At 44.0% G+C, this 22,726-nt stretch overlaps 1 protein-coding gene across 1 annotated transcript in view; it reads left to right on the top strand.

Annotated features, from left to right (window-relative positions):
• The window catches only part of FBXO25 (F-box protein 25), an 813,655-nt gene that overhangs the window by 511,110 nt on the left and 279,819 nt on the right, over positions 1–22,726 (top strand). Inside the window, exon 6 of the mRNA XM_044086761.1 lies at positions 45–229. Within this exon, the coding sequence (XP_043942696.1) occupies positions 45–229 (185 nt within the window). The remainder of the gene's footprint in view (positions 1–44; positions 230–22,726) is intronic.

Below are 22,726 nucleotides of genomic sequence, written 5' to 3'. Positions count from 1 at the left end.
AAAAAATGCAATGCTGTCTCACTAATGATAGACTTTTGTTACAGTGCTTGAAGATAATCATAACCCTCGGCTTATTAAAGAACTTCTTCATGACCTTGGCTCTACTCTGTGCATTCTTATTAGAGAAGTTGGCAGGTCTGTGCTTGTGGGTAATATAAATATTTGGGTTTGTCGCTTAGAAGCTGTCCGTGACTGGCAGCATCAACTCAGCAATCTTCAGATCAAAAAGGTGAGACTCGTTTCTTTTCAGTGGGATGCTTAAACCCCACTTCACACTGTATTTCCTGTGCACTGTACTTTTGTATTTCTTTTATTGATTGTCTGAGACCCATGTTTGACTGTGCAGCTGATGTGCATAAATGGCAGTGGTGGTAGAGAATCCATTATGAGGCACAATAAATTATTAGTTACTTGGAAATCTAAATGTGCTTTAGAAGATCTTAATTGAGGACTCTTGCAGTGTAATATAAAGTTTTCTAGTTCACCATGTTGTCCATTGTCTAGCCTTGATGAAAGTCATCCTGTATGAAGAGTAGCATTGGTCTTGTGCTGCTGCTCCCACATCAGTTATTGCATACTACTTGTAATAGCCAAATTACCTAAATGCATCCAGAACCATTAGTTGTTAAATCTTATGGTTAGTATGCAAATAGTTTTTGGACTGATTTCCAGTCCCTAAGCTTAATATTTTGTTTTTACACCATGATGGCGAAGGTATTTTTGTAGTGGTTTGTTGAAATGTTGGAGGACATTTACAAAGTGCCTTGCTCCTGTCATTATCTTGTGAAGCCTTCTGGGGATTGAAATTTTCTCTTCTTTAAATGACTTCTAGATTCAGCCTCTTTACTAGACAAACTGCTGAAGGATTTGTAGTTCATAATAGATTTTATACACCGTCTGGGACTCCCCTTAAACTTCAGAAAATCATTTGATTCCATCCCCGGAACTAGTGTTCTTTGGATGCAAGCTCAATACTCTGTCAGTGATGGCTTTTCTTCCTCCATACAAAGTTCAGCTTTAACAGATTGTCTTCATTTCCTTCTCTCTTTGGATTTGACCTCAGCTGGGCAAGTTTTGAGAACCATTAGGTACATGGTATAAAAAATATATACAATTCCTTATGAGGAAGATGCAGCAGTATCTCAAGTGAGTTTGGGCTGCCACCCCCTAAGCTTCCCAGTCTATCTCCTCCTCTTCAAGAAAGAATCAAGGAGTGCATTTTCTAGATGTTCGTGCTACCCTGCTGCAGTCATCACACTTGGGTTATCCTGCCGTCAGGCGGTCCCGCAGTCGGCCTGAATTCCAAAGTTTTGGTCTGGCATCAGTTGCTGTCGCTTCTTCCCTGACGTCAGTGCGTCAGGGGTATACAAGAGGCATCCAACGCCATTTTCTTAAGTCTTTCTTGCCGCGCGGTGCCCGAAGCAGAAGCAGTTCGCAAGTGCCAGTTGGCCGACACCTGAGATCTTAGATTAGAAAAGTCCGAAGTCTTCAATAAAGCTAAGTACCCCGTTGGGGAGCCTTTTCTTGCCTCAGCCCGATGTCAGAAAAAGTTAACAATTGCATTTCTTGTGGGAAGCAAATACCTCATAAGGACTTCCATTCCTATTGTATTCCTCACCTAGGCCCAGACCACAACGTCACTTCTTGTCGTTTTTGTGCTAGATTTAATAAATGAACTATCCACCGCCGTTTTGACTTCGCACGACATTACTTTGGTAGGAAATTTAATTATATCATGCCATCGGAGCAGCCGACCAGCATGCATAAAAAACGCAAGGATAAGGACAGGCAGCCTAGGAATAAGCCAGACTCCGAGGCCTCTGCTGGGCCTGTCGCCGGTTCTCCGGTTTTCAGTGAGGCACCTACGCAGCCCCTGACTACCGCAGAACTGGAAACCCCAGACAGCTGCGGATTCTGCGGACTAAACAAGTCTGTTCAAAGAACGAAGTTCCGGATGGTCACGCTTCAGTTCATTCTACCCTTTTTGGGTCAGGACAATTGGATGTGCTCCATAGATCTTCAGGATGCGTACTACCACATCAAAATGGAAAGGCGTTCCAGAAGGTTTCTCCACTTCCTGCTGGGAGCCAGTCATTACCAGTTCAGAGCCCTGCCCTTTGGTCTCACCACAGCCCCCAGGGTGTTCACCAAATGCATGGCAGTGCTTACCACTCACCTGAGACGGCAAGGATTCCAGGTGTTTCCATATCTAGATGACTGGCTCCTTACTGCTACCACCAGGCATCATTTGCTGAGAGCCAGGGATTATACCATCCAAACATGCTCCAACCTAGGTATCTCAATAAATTTCGAAAAGTCTGCATTGTCACCTTGTCAGTTTTTAACCTTTATAGGCGCAAGATTAAATACAAAAGATCTGTCCGCAAGACTTCCAGTAGACAGAGTGGCAGACCTTCGTCAACATGTACAGGTATTAGGATGCAGAAAGATTCAGGCCAGATTCGTTCTAAAAACCTTGGGTCTCATGGCAGCAGCGATCTTATTAATTCCCCTGGCTCGTTTTTTACATGAGGATTCTCCAGTGGATGCATGTTAAGTTGTCAATCTCGCCTTCATTCTTGCTGGATGGGTTCGGCTCCGACTCGGCCACTTACTAAAGCTCGAGAGCTAATTTTACCGGCTCGAGGCAACTATATCCCATAATGCAAGGCGATGACTACCCAGATCTCGTTTGCCACTTTCGCTTGCGAGGTGTTTTTTTTACCGGCTCCTGGTGAGTTTTTCAAATTTCAGACTTTCAGTCTCCCCCCTTTAGTTTTAGTCACTACTGTTGTGTAAACTCTTAATGATTAGTTTAACCCTATTTCCGTTAGTGTTCCCTATTTTTCCAGTTATTTATCCCTTCCCCTAAGTTAGGCCTTAAGCCTTCCCCTTTCCTAATTTTTTGTCAGGGATTCTGTGTGGTGTTTGGGTGTGTTTGTATCCCTGTTTTAATTTTTATTGGATTGGGTGTTTATTGTGTGTGTGTCTGTGTTTTTTGTCACTTAGTGTTTCCTCAACACAGTTATGTCAAAGGACACAAAGGTCTCAGGCTTCAAGAAGTGTGACTCGTGCTGTCAGAAGATGTCTCTGACAGACGGTCACACTTGTATTTACTGCCTGCGACCTCTGCACCTGCAGGACTCTTGTGCTGTCTGCCATGCCTTCAGCCCAAGAGTCTTGCAGGAGCGCAGAAATAAATTAATACTGAGGGGCTTATTAAAGCCTGAGAGCTCCCAGACTAAGTTGGCTCTGGGGAAGCCCTCGAAACCAGTTAAGCCTTTGGCTCCAAGCCCTAAGCTATTGGCTACTGGTTCGTCTTCTGTGACTAGATCGGCTCTGGCCGGAGCCGATCCTTCTATGTCACAAGCTACAGTATCTGCTCCATCCGGCACCGATACCGCTAAATCTGGGCACTCAGTGTCGGCTCCGGCTGGAGCCGACGTATCCTCGGCTCCTTCGGCTCCACCTATCTCAAGAAAGAGATCAAGATCCCCTTAGTTGGAGTCGATACATTCGGCTCCGAGATCACCCCTGCTCTCGGAGCGGAGCCATCGGAGCCGGTCTTCTCGGTCGTCCAGGCTGTCTGACCACGACCTTGAGAGAGTTGAGTAGACTATTAGTCCATTGGCCCAAATGCTCCATAGCCCGTCTCAACAGACTGTAGCTATTACACATCCACCTCACATTCCTCCTTCGACTCTTACAGAGCTCTGAGCCGGAGCTCCTCGGAGCCGTGACTGTTGTGACTTCGGAGCTGATACCACCCCCCCCCCCTTTGGCTCAGTCGTCCTCTGCTCCGATCTCCTCCTTGATGCCTTCATTGGAGGGATCCGGGCGTCTGGTCTCTCTCGTCTGCTCCGAGGGGGCGAGTGGCATCGGACCCTTGTCCGACCTCGTTCTCCCTCTTGGAGCTTCGGCGCTGGTGAGCTCAGCCCCGACATCAGCCTCTGAGCTGTCCCTGTCGGTGTGGCCTGGGGTTCCTATCTCTTCGGAGCGGGAGCCTTCGAGGTGATCAGGAGTGTACTAGCCCCAGGGCGTAGCCAACGGTCAGTTCCATCAGCTCTTCCCACTACAGTGCCTGCTGACGTCTCTTCCCACTCTCTTGCTCCCGGACCCAGCGATGCAACGCCTCAGGTTTCCCCACTGGGAATATCTTCCTCTTCCGAGGCTTCTCCTGACCAGTCAGGTGAACCTCCGCGTAAGAGGACATGTAAGAGGAAACATCTAGACTCCCCCGAGTCTATTGCATCCGATACTGACTTGGATGAGTCGGAGGGATCCCCAAGGTCCCCCTCTGAGGATGTCTCTTTCTCAGACATCCTTGAACTCCATAAGCAGAGGGGGAACTGGCCTTCCCTTAATCCTTCCGAGGACGAGTCGGTATACCTGGAGGCATTCGGGTCTCGACCCTCCCTCCTGGGTGTCTCCGCCTTTCGACCCTCTTATGGACGTGGTGGCTCGGAAGGCGTGGATGGCCCCGGATTCGGTGGAACCCATTCCTCGGAGGCCTTCTAGATTCATCACGGCCCCACCTGATGGGCAATATTTGACAAAAGGTGTCCCGGTTGATGCCATGGTGGTGGCTGCAGCCACCAAGAAGGAACTAGCTGATCCTTCAGTACCTGTCCATCCTCCTAACAAGGATTCCAGGACTATGGATAGGTACGGCAAGCAGATTTTTTTCTTCAGCCACCTTTGCCATGCGGTCGCTGAACTACGTGTGTCACTTCACCCGCCTTCAAAGAGATGTTCTTAAAGAGTTGGGAGAAGTTTTACAGGATCAGTCAGCTGCTGGATCCCAGGATAAAATTAACTCACAGCTAGGAATCCTAAACTCCATTGTTAACTCCTCCATGCGGCTCATTTCTTATGCAGCTGATGGAGCGAGTAGGGCCGCAGGCACTGGAGTGGCTTTAAGGCGTCAATCCTGGATGCGGCTTTGTAATTTTGCTGACCCCTTCAAGGCATCCTTCACAAACTCTCCTTTTGATGGTTCGACCTTGTTCGGACCTCAAGTGAAAGACACCTTGACTAGATGCGAACAAGATGGCAAGACTGTTTCTGCCGTAGGAGTCCGTTTCTCTACCCCTTCAAGACCTTGCCCAAAAGGTCAGAATGGAGGGAAAATGTGGTTCCGCAAATCTCAAGGAGTCACGCCTGATGCACGAGGTCAGTTTACCCCCAGAGGCAGAGGGGGTAACGACAACAGACGCCGCCATAGGGGCAGAGGGGGTCCGCAGAATCAAGGTAGCAGGGAGCCTCTCTCTGACAAACTATTCCAGCATCCCTGAGATGTTGCCCGATTGTCCACCTTCGGAGGCAGTCGGGGGAAGATTATCGCTGTACCCAAAAGCCTGGCTTTCCCTTGCCCGCTTTTACATGCGTCTCCTACAATGGATGCTGTTCGCCCAATGGTCCTTTCAACGACTTCCCATGCGTCACAGGATCATAATAACTCCAATTTGCAAAAGGCATCTGACCTGGTGGATATGGTCCCCTCAAGTCCATCAGGGCAGACCCTTTGTTCCTCCCATCCCAGTCGCCACAGTTACATCGGACGCCTCCCTGATCGGGTGGGGGGTGTATTATCAGGGCAGGATGTTCCATGGCACTTGGCAACCTTTCGAATGCCACCTGCACATAAATGTCCTGGAGATGAGAGCAGTGCTTTTAACATTGCAAGCCCTCCACGACTCTCCTCCCCTGGGAACTATTGCAGTCCAAACAGACAATGTCTGCAGTGTGGTATATCAACAAACAGGGCGGAACCAAGTCCTATCCAATGTGTCGAGAGGCACTCAGACTTTGGCAGTGGGCAATCTCTTCTCAGCGGTTTCTGATAGCAACGCATATCCCCGGGAAATCCAACATCATAGCGGACAGGTTGAGCAGAGCTATTCTCATGCCTCATGAGTGGTCTCTCAAGCAATCTGTGACAGAAGAGATTTTTCAGAAGTGGGGCCTTCCTTGCGGTCTTTTTGCTACCCCTCAAAACAGCAAATGCCCCGACTTTTTCTCTCTCTTCCCCCTTCCAGGCCATCCCCCCAGAGATGCTCTAATCCAGAATTGGCCCCGGGGACTTCTCTATGCCTTTCCTCCTTTCCCTCTAATACCACAAGTAATTCAGAAAGCAAACGCCTTGAGAGCCAAGATGATTCTCATTGCCCCTTATTGGCCTCGACAGATATGGTTTCCGTTCCTACATCGTTATCTTTTGGTACAGCCATGGCATCTGGACCCAGTTCCAGATCTTCTGACCCACCAGTCGGGGCAGCTGCACCAATCCATACCTTCTCTCAACCTCACTACTTGGTTGCTCCACTTCCATCCCTAGCCAGGCTTCCTATGATTTCTAATCCCATCCGGGATGATAAAGTAGCTTCCCTTAAATGTTCCACCAGAAGGATTTACACTAGTAAATGGCAACGTTTCTCCTTCTGGGCAAAAGCTAGGAACATGGATTCCTTTTACTGCTCTGATTCATTTGGTCTTGGACTTCCTAGCCGAGATTTTTCATTCAGGATCTTCTTCCTCCATAGTAAAAGTTCAGCTGGCAGCCATTTAAAATTTTCATATCGGCTTGTTGGACCACAACATCATGTCACATAAACTTTGCAAGGCATTTCTTAAAGGTATATTTTTACTTAAACCTCCGATTAGAGACCCCCCCCCACCACAGTGGGATCTAAATTTAATTTTAACATCCTTGATTCTTTCCCCTTTCGAACCTGCGGCTACCTGTTCATTGAAATTTCTTTCTTGGAAGACACTCTTTCTAGTTGCCATTACTTCTGTCAGGAGAGTATCTGAGCTTCATGCCCTCTGCATTCGTCCTCCCTACTTAATCTTCCACAAAGACAGAGTTTCTTTAAGGACTAATCCGTCTTTCTTACCCAAAGTGGCATCGCAGACAAACTTAAACCAATCTATTGATCTTCCAGTTTTTTTCCCAAATTATTCTAATAGAGCGGAACAAAAACTACATTATCTCTATGTTCACCACCAACTCAGATATTATCTGGACAGAACCAAACATTTTAGGAAATCTGATCAACTGTTTTTATCCTATGCAGAGAACAGGAAAGGCCTTCCAGTATCCAAGGTAACCCTATCTAGATGGCTGTCTTCTGTGATTACATGCACTTATCAGCTCAGAGGTAAAGAGTTGATTTCTAGGCCAAAAGCCCATTCTACCAGAGCACTAGCTACATCTACAGCTTTTCAGGCTAGACTTCCAATTGACACTATTTGTGCAGCAGCCACATGGGCCTCTCCTCGTACCTTTGTTTCGCATTACAAATTAGACTTGGCCTCCAGAGACGGAGCAAATTTTGGTTCCACCGTTTTCAAGAGTCTGTTCCATTGAGCCACCCAGGATAGAGGTGCTAGGGACGCGGTCCCATCCAGCAAGAATGAAGGCGAGATTGACAACTTAACATTGAGAAGTTATGTACCTACCATAACGTTCCATGTTAGTTGTCTTCTCTTGCCTTCTTTCTTGCGTCCCGCCCACCATCCCCCTAGCCTGGTCAGACCGAGAAGACTGTTCCTCTTCCTTGAAGAGTCTTGATCCAATTTTCCAGCTAATCAGCTTACTAGTGTCACTAGATAAGGTTGGTCTTTTTCGGGGGATTATTATTATTATTACCTCTTCCCCCTCCTCTCCAGTTGGAGGAATATATTGCATAATTTCCTTAGCTACCAAATGAGATCTGGGTAGTCATCGCCTTGCATTATGGGATATAGGGTTGCCTCGAGCCGGTAAAATTAGCTCTCGAGCTTTAGTAAGTGGCCAAGTCAGAGCCGAGGATTGGCTCCGAACCCATCCAGCAAGAAAGAAGGCGAGAGAAGATGGAACGTTATGGTAGGTACATAACTTCTCATTTTCACCCAATGGTCTATTCAACAACTTCCTTTGTCTCTCAAAATAATAATCGCGCAGTCATGCAAAGACCAGTTGACTTGGTGGATGGTGTCTCAATCAGTACCCTAGGGCAGACCATTTGTCCTTCCTCCTCCAGTTGCCACGGTGACCACGGATGCCTCCCTGATCGGGTGGGGGGGGCATTTTCAGGGCAGGACTGTCCAGGGCACCTGGCAACCCCACGAGTACCACTTGCACATGAACGTCTTGGAGATGAGGGCGGTGCTTTTAGGCATTGCAAGCTCTTCAGAACTCTCTACCCACTGGGACCATTGCAGTTTAGACAGACAATATGTCTGTAGTGTGGTACATCAACAAGCAGGGCGGAATCAAATCATATCCCTTATGTCGAGAAGCACTCAGACTATGGCAGTGGGCGATCTCCTCTTAACAGTTTCTGACAGCAACGCACATCCCTGGGAAGTCCAAAGTCATAGCGGACAAGCTAAGCAGAGCTATTCTCATGCCTCAAGTGGTCTCTCAACTGGACGGTAGCGGACAAAATCTTCCGCAAATGGGGTCAGCCTTGCTGCGACCTTTTCGCAACTCCTCTCAACAGCAAGTGCAACAGTTTCTTCACTCTCTTCCCCCTTCTCGGACACTCCCCCAGAGACGCTCTAATTCACGATTGGCCCCAGGGACTACTGTATGCATTCCCACCCTTTCCACTAATTCCCAAACTAATTCAGAAATCGACTGTGCTGGGTTGCAGGATGATCCTCATTGCCCCCTACTGGCCTCAACAAATCTGGTTCCCTTTCCTACATAGTCACCTTCTAGAGCAGCCTTGGAATCTGGACCCAGTTCCGGACCTCCTGATCCATCAGTCGGGCAGGCTGCATACATCTCTTCAGTCTCTCAACCTCACTGCTTGGTTGCTCCACTTCCAACCTTAGCCAGGCTTCCCAGTATTTCCAGTTCAGTGCGTGAGATTATCCTTTCTTCACACAAATCTACAACCAGGAAGACTTATACTAATAAGTGGAAACGTTTCTCTTTCTGGGCAGAAGCCAGAAATATAGATCCCTTCATGGCCCTGTCCATAATGTTCTGGACTTTTTAGCAGAACTTTTTCAAACAGGCTCCTCTTCGGCCACCATTAGAGGCCACCATTAGAGTTCAGTTAGCTGCAATCTCTAATTTCCATACGGGCCTGTCAGAAACCAGCATCATGTCCCATAAGCTTTGCAAAGCCTTTCTGAAAGGAACAATCTTGCTCAGGCCTCCAGTGAGAGATCCCCCGCCTCCGTGGGACTTAAATTTGATCCTAGCTTCCTTGATGCTGTCTCCCTTTGAACCGGCAGCTTCCTGTTCCTTGAAATTGCTTACTTGGAAAACCCTTTTTTTGGTAGCCATTACTTCAGCGAGGAGAGTATCTGAACTTCAAGCCCTTTGTGTTCGTCCCCCTTACCTAGTTTTCCATAAGGATAGAGTTTCACTCATGACTAATCCTTCGTTCCTTCCTAAAGTCCCCTCCGAAAATAATTTGAATCAATCCATCGATCTGCCAGTCTTTTTTCCAAATTATTCCAACAAAGCTGAACGCAAATTGTACCAGTTGGACGTTCATAGGCCATTACGTTTCTATTTGCATAGGCCTGAGCAAATAAGGAAACCAGACCAACCCTTCCTGTCCTATGCGGAGGGTAAGCAGGGTCGACCAGTGTCTAAAGTAACCTTATCCAGGTGGTTGTCCTCTATTATTACCCTTGTTTATCAGTTGAGGAATAAAGAACTCCCTGCTAAACCTAAAGGCCACTCTACTAGGGCTTTAGCTACGTCGATAGCTTTTCAATCAAGACTACCTATGGAAGCCATTTGTGCGGCGGCCACATGGGCCACCCCTCGTACCTTCATTTCACATTATAAATTGGATCGGGCCTCTAGAAGCAGAGCTGATTTTGGTTCCACTGTGCTCAAGAGTCAGTTCCGATGAGCCGCCCAGGACTAAGGTGCTAGGGACGCTGTCCCAACCAGCAAGAATGAAGGCGAGGCAAGAATGAAGGCGAGAGAGACAACTTAACATTAAGAAGTTATGTGCCTACCATAACGTTCCATGTTAGTTGTCTTCTTCTCGCCTTCTTTCTTGCGTCCCACCCTCCATCCTCCTAGCCTAGATGGACTGAGAGGAGTCCTCCTGTGAGTCTTGTCACTGGCTGAGCCTTTACAGTTTTATGTCCTCTACCTTTTTCTTCAGCCCTGGAGCTGAAGTCTTGCTATTGGGACAGTTGTCCTCTTGTTTTATTATGGTGCTAGGTCTTCCAAATGAGATCTGGGGGTCTGGCGCCAGGCATTGTGGGAAATAGGGAGGCCTCGAGCCAGTAAGTAGCTTTTGAGCTTTAGAAAATGGCCGAGTCGGAGCCGACAACCAGCAAGAAAGAAGACAAGAAGACAACTAACATGGAACGTTATGGTAGGTACATAACTTCTTATTATGGCCGTTGCCATTAACCCCAAGACTTTCAGGACAAATCGAGCCTGAACCTTTGATTGTGGCAAAAGAAGAGACACCTGACCTCGAATGGCAAGCACCCTTTCTTGTGGAAGCTTGGCTATCATGTCTCTTGAATTTAGCTGAGCGCCTATGAAGGTAATACACTGAGAGGGCAACAAGGCAGATTTTTCATAATTTGTCATCCCTAGGCATGCACAAGTGTGAATCATGAGGTTCCTGGCCCTTAAGAGATGATGCTCATCTAGACAAGGAAACACCTGGAATCCCAAATGTCTCAGGTGAGCCATGACTACTGCCATGCATTTGGTGAACACCTTGGGGGCTGTGGTGAGAGCAAAGGGCAGAGCTCTGAACTGATAATGACTGGCTCCCAGCGTAAATGTCTCCTGGACTGCCTGTCAATTATTATATGGTAGTACGTGTCCTGGAGATCGAAAGAGCACATCCAATCGTCCTGACCCAAAAAGGGTAGAATGGACTGCATTGTCACCATCTGGAACTTTATCTTCTTTACTGACCTGTTTAACTTGCTGAGATCCAAGATAGGCCTCCAGTCTCCTGTCTTCTTTGGAACTAAAAGAACCGGATTCTATCTCGTCTGCGAGGACTACCTGAATGGCTCTTTTTTGCAGCAAAGTTTTAACTTCTATGGCTACTTGATCTCGAAGATTGGATCGAACATCTGGGATTGCTGGTTTGTGACTTCTTGGGGGTGCTTGGGAGAAGTTTGTAGCGCCTGGATATTATGCACCGTACCCATTTGTCTTCTGTAATATCTTGCCAGGCTCTTGGGTACAGTGAAATATTGCCCCCGACTGCCTACAGAGGTTAGCAGTGGGGCTATCCTTCAGGGATTCTGAAAGGGTCTGGCAGAGAAAGTATCCCTATCACCCTGTTGCGGACCCCCCATGCCGTAAGGTCGGTGTCTTCCATTATTATTTCCCCCTCTGCCTCTGGGGGAATTATCTCCACGAGTGTCCTGCGAAGCTCCCTGGGATTTATGGAACCACATTTTCCCACTGCTTTGGCCTTTGGGATAAGGTAGAGATGGAGTGGAAAAACAGACTGCTATGGCAGAGAGTTTTGCCATCATGTTCACTCCTGGTAAGAGTCTCTCGAACTTGCAGCCTGAACAAGGCCGAGCCGTCAAAGGGGGCGTTCATAAAGGAGGACTTGAAGGACTCCACAAATTCACAAAGGCATATACAGGAATGTCTGCGAAGAGCCACTCCTGTGCCTGCAGCCCTACTTGCTCTATCTGCTGCGTAAGAAATCAAGCGCATGGAGGAGTTGACAATGGAGGTTAGTGTTGCTAGCTTGTTAGCCGACCTGGAAGCTGCTCCATCAGCTGAAGGATCCTGGAGGGCATCTCCCAACTCTTTAAGGAGATCCCTCTGAAGCCTTGTAAAATGCGTCCAGTAGTTCAGCGACTGAAGAGTAAAGGCCGCTGAAGAGAAAACATGCTTCCCATACCTATCCATGGCTCTTGACTCCTTGTTTGGCGGATGGATGGAAGAGGAAGTCTCTCAAGTTCCTTCTTGGTGGCTGCTGCCACCACCATAGCATCAACTGACATGCCTTTGGAGAGAAAGGACTAGTCATCTGATGCAGTCATAAATTTGTTTGGCCTTCTCGGAACAGACTCCATGGACTCTGGGGCACTCCAGGCCTTTCGACTTACTACAGCCAAAAGTGGGTCGAAAGGTGGAGCCACCCAGGTGGTGGAAGGTCAGGAACTAAATGCGTCCAGGTACACTGAATCGCCCTCAGAAGGGGCAAGGGACTCCCAGTTTCCCCTCTGTCTAATGATCTCCAGAATGTCTGAGAATGCGACATCTTCAGAGGGGGACCGTGGGGACCCTTCCAAGCAATCAAAGTACATTTCAGAAGCAACAGACTCAAGGGAGTCCACATATTTCCTCTTACATTTTTCTTCCTGGAAACCTCCCTTGAGGCATGCTCAGGAGAGGTCTCTGAAGAAGAGGGGTTGACCAGTGGGGTGTCCTGGGGCATAGGTTCCCTACACTTGGGATGGAGCGAAGGATCTGAGGCAGACACAGGTATCGATGGGGGACAGAGCCAATGGAGCAGAAGGTGGGGCCGTCTTGGTAAACAGCACACTCCTCATCACCTCGAAGGCACCGCGGAACGGAGGGAGGCTCCGAGGAGCCTGGAGACCTCTGCACCGAAAGCGATGGCTCTAAGGTAGATGTGGGAGCCGAACTCGCCTGTGCCGAAGCTCGGAGAGGGAGAGTGGGGTCAGACAAGGGTCCGATGCCACTTCCCCCTCTGAGACAACAGAGTTTCAGAGCCCAGACCTCTCAACGGAGGGGACTGTCAAGGAGGTCAGAGCAAATGTAGAAACCGACAGAGCAAGGATCGTCGGAACAGACTGTTCCACCGCTACTATCTTCATGCACTCTGGCTCTGAACTGGATGCAGTCTGAGGAACCGAGATAGGGGATGGACCGGACAATGGAACCACTTCCTTTTGAGCTGGCCCTGACAACAATTGAGCAAATACCCATGTCTCGAGCAGGCTCTTCACCACTCTCTCCACATCATCATTCAGTAGACTCCTGGATGATCAAGAGGAGTGGGCCGAAGATTGGTGACTACCTGCTTGTGATTGCAACAGTGGTGACTGCGGCACAGATCTCACCGGATCCATGGAAGGAGATCTCGACATCTTATGAGTCCGGGACGACTCCAAAGCCACAGATGGAGCCGCCAAAGCAGAGGAATCCTCGGAGCCAACAATCCGCTCCGAAGGATCCGAAGAGCCGACAAAGAAGCTAGTCTATCAGATGGAAAGCTGAGTAACCGAAGCAACCTCAACCTGAGGTTTTAACAACCCTCTCCAGATCAGCTTGTTGTGCCTTTCCTGCAACACTCGCACACTGAAGGCATGGCACACAGAGCTCTAGTCTTGAAGGTGGACCGCACCTAAACAGTAAATGCAACTCGTATGTCCGTTCATAAGGGACTTTTTTTGGCAACATGAGTCGCAATGTTTAAAGCCTGACTGCTTTGTAGATTCTTTAGACATAATTGCACACATGAATGAAAGTAAAAAAAAAAGTAGATATATTTTTTTTTTTTTTTGAAGAGGGAAGAAAGATAAGGAGGAGGTAGCCTCTAAATTAAATGGCTAATGCTCCCAAAGGGAGAAAACCTCTAACTTAAACTACTTTCCTTAAGCAAGGAGGGAAAAGGGAAAGATAACCCTGAAGAAAATGAGCCACCGACAAAACAGGAAAAAACAGGCCCAAGAGGAAACGATGGCCTATAAACACAAACATGAGTATAGGGGTGGTAAGACAGTTAAACTCTAATGATGCAAATTAGCCCTGAACAAACAGCAATTTTGACAGAAAAAATAGACTACTTAGCCTGAGCCAGCAGAAAGCAATCTCGACGCTGCAAACAGCAAATGAGATCTGAGTAGCTACTGCTGTGCATGCCGGGATAAGGGGTTAACCTTGAGCCAGTAAGGACTCTTCGCTCTTTAGAAGTGGCAGAGTCTGAGCTGAGATCAGTTCCGAGCCCAACCAGAAAGAAGGAAGGCGAGATGGACAACATAGAATCATATATTTTCGTTACCTGTAAAGAAAATGAAGGTTTATTTCACCAAATTCCAGACTGTGTATTGATAAATGAATATTTTAGTGACAGGAGATTTCAGTTGTGGTGTAAGAGATGACGCAAGAAAAATGTTAGATTTTGAGCTGTGGTAAATGAATATTTTGGGATAAAAATTCATGGACATAAACAAGGGGTATTTACAGAGCTGAAATAAGATTACTTCCTAATATCAGAAGGCCTAACTGTAGGTGAAGGAGAAAGAATTGAAACTTTTTTTATATTGTATAGCAACATGGCTAGAGATAACAAAAAGCAATATATAAATAGCAGTAAAGGAATAAAAAGGTTAAATGAGAACCCGGGATGAATGAAGGCAAGAGATTAGTAATGAAGGTATGGAAAGATCATAGTACATTTTGTAAATTTGTCAAAATTGGTTTGAATGGTGGATGACTTGAGACGAAATATAAAAAATGTTTCTTACAATGGCAAGTATGATGTGAAAAAAGTAAACAAAAAGTGTAGGAGCATATATAAAGATGCACTGGAATATTTAGAACGTAATGGTAGTGTATTGTGATAAAAATAATTACATAGAAGAAATCAAGAGAAAATTAAGGAGTTTTTATTCAAGCAGTGTGATATTCTTACTAGGAGGAAGATAAGTAGTATCATCATATTTAAGTAGATTAGTAAAGGAAGTTGACGGAATGACAGAAATAAAAAATGTAAAATGAGAAATAGCACCTAGGAACAAATAGTAAATATTGTACTAGAGTATGTTCAAGAAATGTTTAAAGAAAAAAGAAGAAATTGAAAATCATATGAGATGTAAACATTTTTCAGAGCAAGAAAACAAAGCATTTGAAAATGAGATTTCTTTACACAAATTAAAGTATTAGGACAGGTGAATATAGATTTGGCTGCTGGACCAGATGGAGTATTATATGAAATGTATAAAAATTTAATGGAATGGCAAAAATATTTTTTAAAGATGTTGAATGAATGGCTCAATGAAGGTGCCATAAATAAAGAATTGTGTAGTGAAATATTTAAATTTATTTGGAAAAAAAAGACGTAAGTTAATTAAAAACTGGAGAGCTGTAGTACAAATTAATGACTAAAAGATCTTTATGAAAGTAATACAGAACAGATTTGAAACCAAGTTGAAAAGTGTTAGAGGACAGTATGTATAGTCTTAAGGGGAAGGGATGTCCGGAATTATTAATGTTAGTGATTGTGGGTACTATAAATAGAAGAGAAGAAGCTAAACTTATAGGGGATCTTACGGCATTTGATACAATGACATGAAACTTTATAGGCAGTAATGAAGAATACAGTATGTGAGAAAAGTAGAAAATTATGTATGCCTGCCTATAGTAATAAACTAAAACTTCTAGTAAATGGTTGTTTAAAGAGGTACATATGAGGAAGGATGTAGGACTGGGATGTCCAATGAGTTTTGTTGCTATAGTTATGCATGTGCTCGTATGTTAAATTGTAAAATTAAGGCGGATAGGTATGTAATGCCTGAATGGTTAAGAATTCCAGTTTTGTTAACTTAAACAGATAATATAGTAATTGCAAAAACAAAACTTGGAAAAAACAGGTAATATTTTGTCCTAAATGAGGGTTTATGAGCAATAGGGATGACTTTAAAACAAAGGGCACAGTAAAGGAGTAGGCAATGTGGTTAAGGTAGGGGGGAATACATTGTACAGTGAATGAAATCTCTGTTGGGTATACAGTTTTAGGATAAGATATTAAGCAGAGTTCAGTGGGAAAAAATAACAGACCTAAAAGAAATTTGTTTTTTGTAGACTTGTAGGAAAAGGTTTATTTGATAAATTCAGTATTAATGGGAAATATATAGTTGGCAAGTGTATTTATGTTGCCAACAATATTTGAGAGAATGATTGCAGATAATTTTCCGTTCATATGGGGTTCTAGGTTGAATCCAGTAAAAAAAGGAGTATTGTAAATTAAAAAGGAAGGAGATTTAGAGTTAATTAACTCAGTGTTGTATGCTGCTTCACTAAATTTATATATAGTGTTAAAGTGGATAAATGAAAAATAGGAAAGATTAGTCTGCCTCATAAACTAACACCATATACTGCTTTTTACCACCTATAAAATTATCCAGCATCCATCTGCCTGGCAAGAACTAAAAAAACATTCTACATTACTTTGTTCAAAGTCAGTCACTGCAGTCCAGTGACCAAAAGTCCTCTGTCTGCAAACTTGTCAGATCTGCTGGGCCTTGTCTGTACTTGTACAAAGTTGCTAAGACCTGGAATTCCTTACCTGTATGCATCAGGTCACTACCCTTCCTCCCATCTTTCAAAACCACTCAAATAGTTTCTAGCTAAAGTCTGTCTCTGTTCTTGCTCAAAACCAGGATAAACTGTATTCCCAAGTGTGAACAAGTACCTTTTCATTCCTTATACCTCCTTACTTTCCCATCTTCACTTACTTCCTTACTTCTGTCACATTCTCATCCCTGACTTACCATAAGCCTGCTTTTCTCTCACTTCATATTACAGTTCCTGTTTGTATTGCACTAACTTACCTTTAATTTCTCTACAAGATGTGATTGGTTAAGAATCAATACAAGTTATAGGACAATGTTTTTAATTTAGCAGTAATTTATCATTTTTTAAACTGCAGATGCTTTGATTTTTTGAATACTGTCAAATTATTGTTCTTAAAATGTTTTGTAGTAATTCAGAGCTTTTTTGCTCAGGCCTCTGCTGAAAATGGGCTTCTACCCATTCGAACTTTCTCATTAACCAAATATGTCAGTAAATAAGAGTTATAAAAATGTTTACATGCAAGTATGATAAATTTTGGGGGATGGCAAAAAGGAGAAAAGAAAATGCATTAATGAAGCAGTGAAATATTAACAAATATTCTTCTTCTTCTTCTTTCGGCTTTATCCCGGTTAGGGGTCGCCACAGCGGATCACCTGTCCGCACATTGAATGGCAGTGGAGTTTTACGGTGTCGAGTTGCCAGCCCGGCGCCCAACCTTCCACAGAAGGCACACTCACATGCACACCTAGGGCCAATTTAGAGTGTCCAATCCACCTGCAGCATGTCTTTGGGATGTGGGAGGAAACCGGAGCACCCGGAGGAAACCCACGCGACCACAGGGAGGACATGCAGACTCCGCACAGAAGGCACCCCAGCCGAGGATCGAACCGGAGAACCTCTTGCTGTGAGGCGGCAATGCTAACCACTGCACCACCGTGGCCGCCCTTAAATATTAACAAATATTAATGTGGAAAATAAAATTTGATGAAATAGAAAAGGAGAGAAAAGTATGGTATAATAATATAATGATACAAAACCATTAGAAAATCTAGCAGAAGGAAAATTTAAAACCATGTAAATAAGTGGTGTAATAAGAAAGTAGAATGTCAGGATTTTTGTGGAGACTTGTAATAAAATAAATTACCAGTGGAAAAGTGCCATGTAAGACGTGGGTAAGAGGAAACTACTTGACATGTGTTTTTAAAATGTAAAAAAAGTAGTGAAGTTATGGTAAAGGTTATGTAAAGAAAATGTATTTGATGATGTAAAAGAAGTAGATAAGGTTAATATGGATATTATAGATATGGTTAAATATGGGTATTATAATAGATGTTAAGAATACATTAAAAGAATAGATAAATGTTTTGTGTTGTATGGTATAAAAGATGAAAGGACAAATGATATGTTAATGGAAAATGGATTTTGAAACAGTATTCAGTAAAATCAGATAGTTACGGAAAAAGTGGCAGTCTAACATGGATAAAAACTTCCTATAATAGTGTTATTCTGTAATAGTAAAAGAAGAAAATGGAAAATTGTATATTTATAAATATGCAAATATTTTGTAATTTTTTTTTTTTTGTATAAATGAAGGACCCCTACTCTTTGATAGGTGCCATAGGATCTTTTGCATCCACCTGAGCTACCACTAGTTCAAGCAGATGGGGTCTTGGTTTAATGCCTCATATGAAGGACAACACACTGAAGTGCAGCACACCCCTTATGCTTCACTATAGAGTTAAATATCAATCTACTTGGTGCAGGAATTGAACCCACAACCTTCTGCACCAAAGGTGGGTGTGCTACCTTTTGCGCCACTGACACCGCTCAACAAAATTGAAAGTTTTCAAGTGACAGGCCCAGAAACTTGTTGGTGACTCCATTGTGGCTCAAACAACACTGGTTTCCCCATCTCTTTCACTTGGACTATGGCAGTTAAGTTACCCCACAGGATGGACCTATTCATCCAAATTTCTAAACATTAAGTATAACAATTTCGATGATAGGATTTTGATTCCATTCCAGGTCCTCTTTCGGAGGATGTGCTGCAGGTATTACAAAACTTGCTGCAAGGAAGTCTTATGTTTCCATATGGAAAAGATTTTCTGTTTGATGCCCAAAGAAGAAAAATGACCCTTATCAAATGGGTATCCCGGATATTCTTTCATACTTGTGTGAGCTGTTAATTTCTGGATAGAATTTTCTTCTTTCAAAGCATATTAATCAGCCATCTCTGCCTGTCTTCCTTTAGATCCACATCTTTCTCCATGTTTTGTTGTAGAAGTTTTTGAAAGCTGCCCAACACATTAGGCCACAAAGATGAGCTATTCTTCCTCCTCCTTGAGATGTAAACTATAATAAGCTCATTCTTGTACTGTTTGAACCTGCTTCCTCTTCAGCTCTTAAAATTTGTACTTGGAAGACTGTCTTGCTTGCAGCACTAACTTCAACCAATAGGCTGTCAGATGTGCAGGCACTTATGGCCTCTCAACCTTTCTTTTCTTCCACAATGATAGGGTAACCCTTAGGACTAACCTTCCTTTCTGTCTAAGGTGGTCACTGAGCTCTTCTTGAATCAGTTCATCTGCTTTCCCACCTTTTTTTGTGTCTCCTCAAAACAAAGGCTCTTGTACTCATTAGATGCCTTTAGGCAACCCAAAGTCTTACCTTGAAAAATCACTGATGTAAGAAAGCCTGATCAACGTTCCATTTCTTTTCAGGAAAAGAAGTGAAGTCTTTAACTGTTTGAACAATTTCTAAATAGATTTCTAGTAGTAATCCACTTTTGTTACTCATTTCATAGAAAACCTTTCTCAGGTTGGCTCCCTAGTGAAATGTCAGTGCCAACTCACCAAAAAAAAAAAAAAGAAATCCAGAGTGAATCACAAACATCACTCTTCTGTTTTAAACTTCTCTTTTTTTTATTTATTTTTTTATATAAAGGACACCCCAAACTTACATATACCAACTCTGAGATTGCCACAATTGAGAGAAATGGGAATGATACAAAACTCACTCGTGGATTTCTACCTTTTGAAATGGCCACCCCTCTAGGTCTAGTTAAACCTCATTCTGCTAGAACTGTTGCGTTGTTTGGAGCTTTTCTTCAAAGTTCTGAATTCTGAATCCCTTCTACAAGCACCTACTTCTTCTGTCCATATCGTTACCAAACAGCAGTATAAGGTTGTTGTTTTTGACTTTCTCCCTCATGGTTAGCAATGGATTTGCTAGATCCATCCTTCAAGTAGCCTTGGACTGCAGCTCAGCTGCTCATTCCATCTCCCCTCTCCACTTACGCAGGTTTGGGAATCTTCCCATCACTAATACTGGAATACTGCTCTCAGGAAAATGTGACATCTAACAGATTTTTTTCCAATTGGCTCAGTATCTGCATATATTAATAGTTGGTTCAAGACATTTTCCTGCATACAGTAGCTATTTGCTCAGTTTGTTTTTTTGTAATCTTTATAATATATCTTTACCATCTCAAAGTGCTTACTCCTCTCTCTACTCTTCTTTTGTAGACCTAACACCACTCTTAATTATTCAACTGTGGTACCACCCTTATCATTCAAGCGCAGTTCGGGTCTGAACTGTCTGCAAACAACTAAAGTTAACTTTGAGTATGTGTCTACCTGTTTGAGCCAATATTCATTTTCCCCTGGAGAGCACTCTGCTTTGGCTTGTAAGCAGCCCCCCCCGCCACCCACACACACACACACACACACACACACACACACACACACACACACTCATCTTCCACTTTCTCTCTTATTCCCTTCTGTTAGCAGATAGTATCCATAATCTGATCAATACTGTGTGTTTGTTAATTTAAACTGAGACCATAGTGGCCTACTGATACAAGGTTATCCTGTTTTTCCACCTGAAAATGGTTAAGAAATGACTTACGGTTTCAGCGCAGTCCTTGGTCAATAGTGATTGTTTCTCAAACACTAACTTGTCTTTGCTTTGGCTCAGTAGCAGCAGTACAAAGAACTGTCTGCTCACACCCTTGTTCTCCCCTCCCCCTTCCCTGTTTATTACCTTAAGACAATCCCAAAGTTAATAAATATTACCTGTGGCAGGCACCATTTTTAAAACTACAACCACCCTTGTCACTATCATATGTTCATTCATCAATTAACTCTGTTACCTGATTTTTCCAGCCCCCTCATAAGATAAACTAACAGTGTCTCTACCCGCTTTGCTCCCCACCCTGCCCCCTATTTCCTCCCTCCCCCAGTGGTCCCACCTTTATTCCACTCACAAACCCCTCCCATCTTTCCAGTAGCCAACCACAGCGCTAACCCAACACTACCTCCTCCATGTTCCCACTACTATCGCACCACCTCAACTAACATGTACAAGCATACCTTACCTATGCTCACTGCATGCACTCTCCTTGCATATCTTACAGCCTACCAAAGCTCTATCATTCCCGCACTCAACCACTACCACTGTACTACTACTCACACCACCACTCATGTCTCACCCTCACTCAGCTCCCCTCCTACCAACTCAAGAATCATCCCTATGCACCCCCACATGTTCTACCAGCTATGTTACTCAAACATAATGCATCCCTACAACTTAACATAGTAACCCTCCCACCATACCTATTACTCAAAGAGCACAATCATAAAGTTTCCCTTATAAACAAACACATTCAAAAACTGAGAAAACTAATAACCTCATGCATATCAAAACTAGCCCTAAGTGGAGATATCCACCCCAACCCTGGCCCTACCATTTCCAACCCCAATCATCATAATCAGACTAGAAACCACAACGCCTCCCATATTACAGCCAATAGAAAGCCAAATGACTTACTTCTACTAAGCCTAAATAGTAGAAGTATGTCCAACAAAGTCCATGAACTCCATGCCACCATAGACATGAACTCCATGCCACCATAGACTTGTACTCCCCAGATATAGTCATCCTGACAGAAATCTGGCTAAAACCTCACATTACCAGTGAGCAAATACTCCCTACAGGTTATGGCATACTAAGAGGAGACCGGCTAAACAAGAAAGGAGGTGGTGTAGTTATAATATTTAAACAGCATCTAAACATCCAGATCTTAAAATCATCAGCTCCACAAATAGGCAATGAAGAAATAATGTATACCAACCTCAAAATAAACCAAAACAAAACTATCAACATAATTGGATGCTACTTATCACCTGGCCAAAACATCCCTCCACTAGAAAACTTCCTCAGCTGGCCTACCCACCATCTCCCCCAAGAAACTATCATTTTAGGTGATTTCAATATTAACTGGCAATCCTGTTCTGGCAACCATCCCAACCCATCATGTAAACCTTCATGGCTTCACCCAACTAGTCCAGTCGCCAACTAGGATAAATAAAAACTCCTGCAAGCACACTACCCTGGATTGGATACTAGTCCGTAAGAGCCCCCAGTCATATATAACAGGCTGCTTATCAGATGGCCTCAGTGATCACTTTCCAACATTCCTACTGAAAAAATACCTGTACCAAGGTAAACCTGTCTACCGTCCGATACGTAAAAAAATAAACTTTAACCCACTCACGTTCATCTCATCCCTCAAAGAATGTAACTGGCATCCTCTAAAGTACCTCAGTCTTGATGACGCAGTTGAATTTTTTAATACCACCTTCCTGAGCATCCTTAATTACCATGCCCCCATAAGACTGTCCAGAATCAAAGCACAACCCTCTCCGTGGCTACAGAAAACCACTAAGTCAGAAATGAAAAACAGGGATAAAGCCTGGGAGCACTGACGCAAAACCAAGACCCCCTCAACTAGATGGAAATTTGTAATCTTTATAATATATCTTTACCATCTCAAAGTGCTTACTCCTCTCTCTACTCTTCTTTTGTAGACCTAACACCACTCTTAATTATTCAACTGTGGTACCACCCTTATCATTCAAGCGCAGTTCGGGTCTGAACTGTCTGCAAACAACTAAAGTTAACTTTGAGTATGTGTCTACCTGTTTGAGCCAATATTCATTTTCCCCTGGAGAGCACTCTGCTTTGGCTTGTAAGCAGCCCCCCCCCACACACACACACACACACACACACACTCATCTTCCACTTTCTCTCTTATTCCCTTCTGTTAGCAGATAGTATCCATAATCTGATCAATACTGTGTGTTTGTTAATTTAAACTGAGACCATAGTGGCCTACTGATACAAGGTTATCCTGTTTTTCCACCTGAAAATGGTTAAGAAATGACTTACGGTTTCAGCGCAGTCCTTGGTCAATAGTGATTGTTTCTCAAACACTAACTTGTCTTTGCTTTGGCTCAGTAGCAGCAGTACAAAGAACTGTCTGCTCACACCCTTGTTCTCCCCTCCCCCTTCCCTGTTTATTACCTTAAGACAATCCCAAAGTTAATAAATATTACCTGTGGCAGGCACCATTTTTAAAACTACAACCACCTTTGTCACTATCAT

The sequence above is a fragment of the Protopterus annectens genome, chromosome 1.part1, assembly GCF_019279795.1.
Source record: "Protopterus annectens isolate FY-2018-M chromosome 1.part1, PAN1.0, whole genome shotgun sequence".
In the NCBI taxonomy this organism is placed as follows: Eukaryota; Metazoa; Chordata; order Ceratodontiformes; family Protopteridae; genus Protopterus; species Protopterus annectens.
Note: the sequence above shows the minus strand (reverse complement) of the source record. Positions and strands in the feature narration are given on the sequence as shown.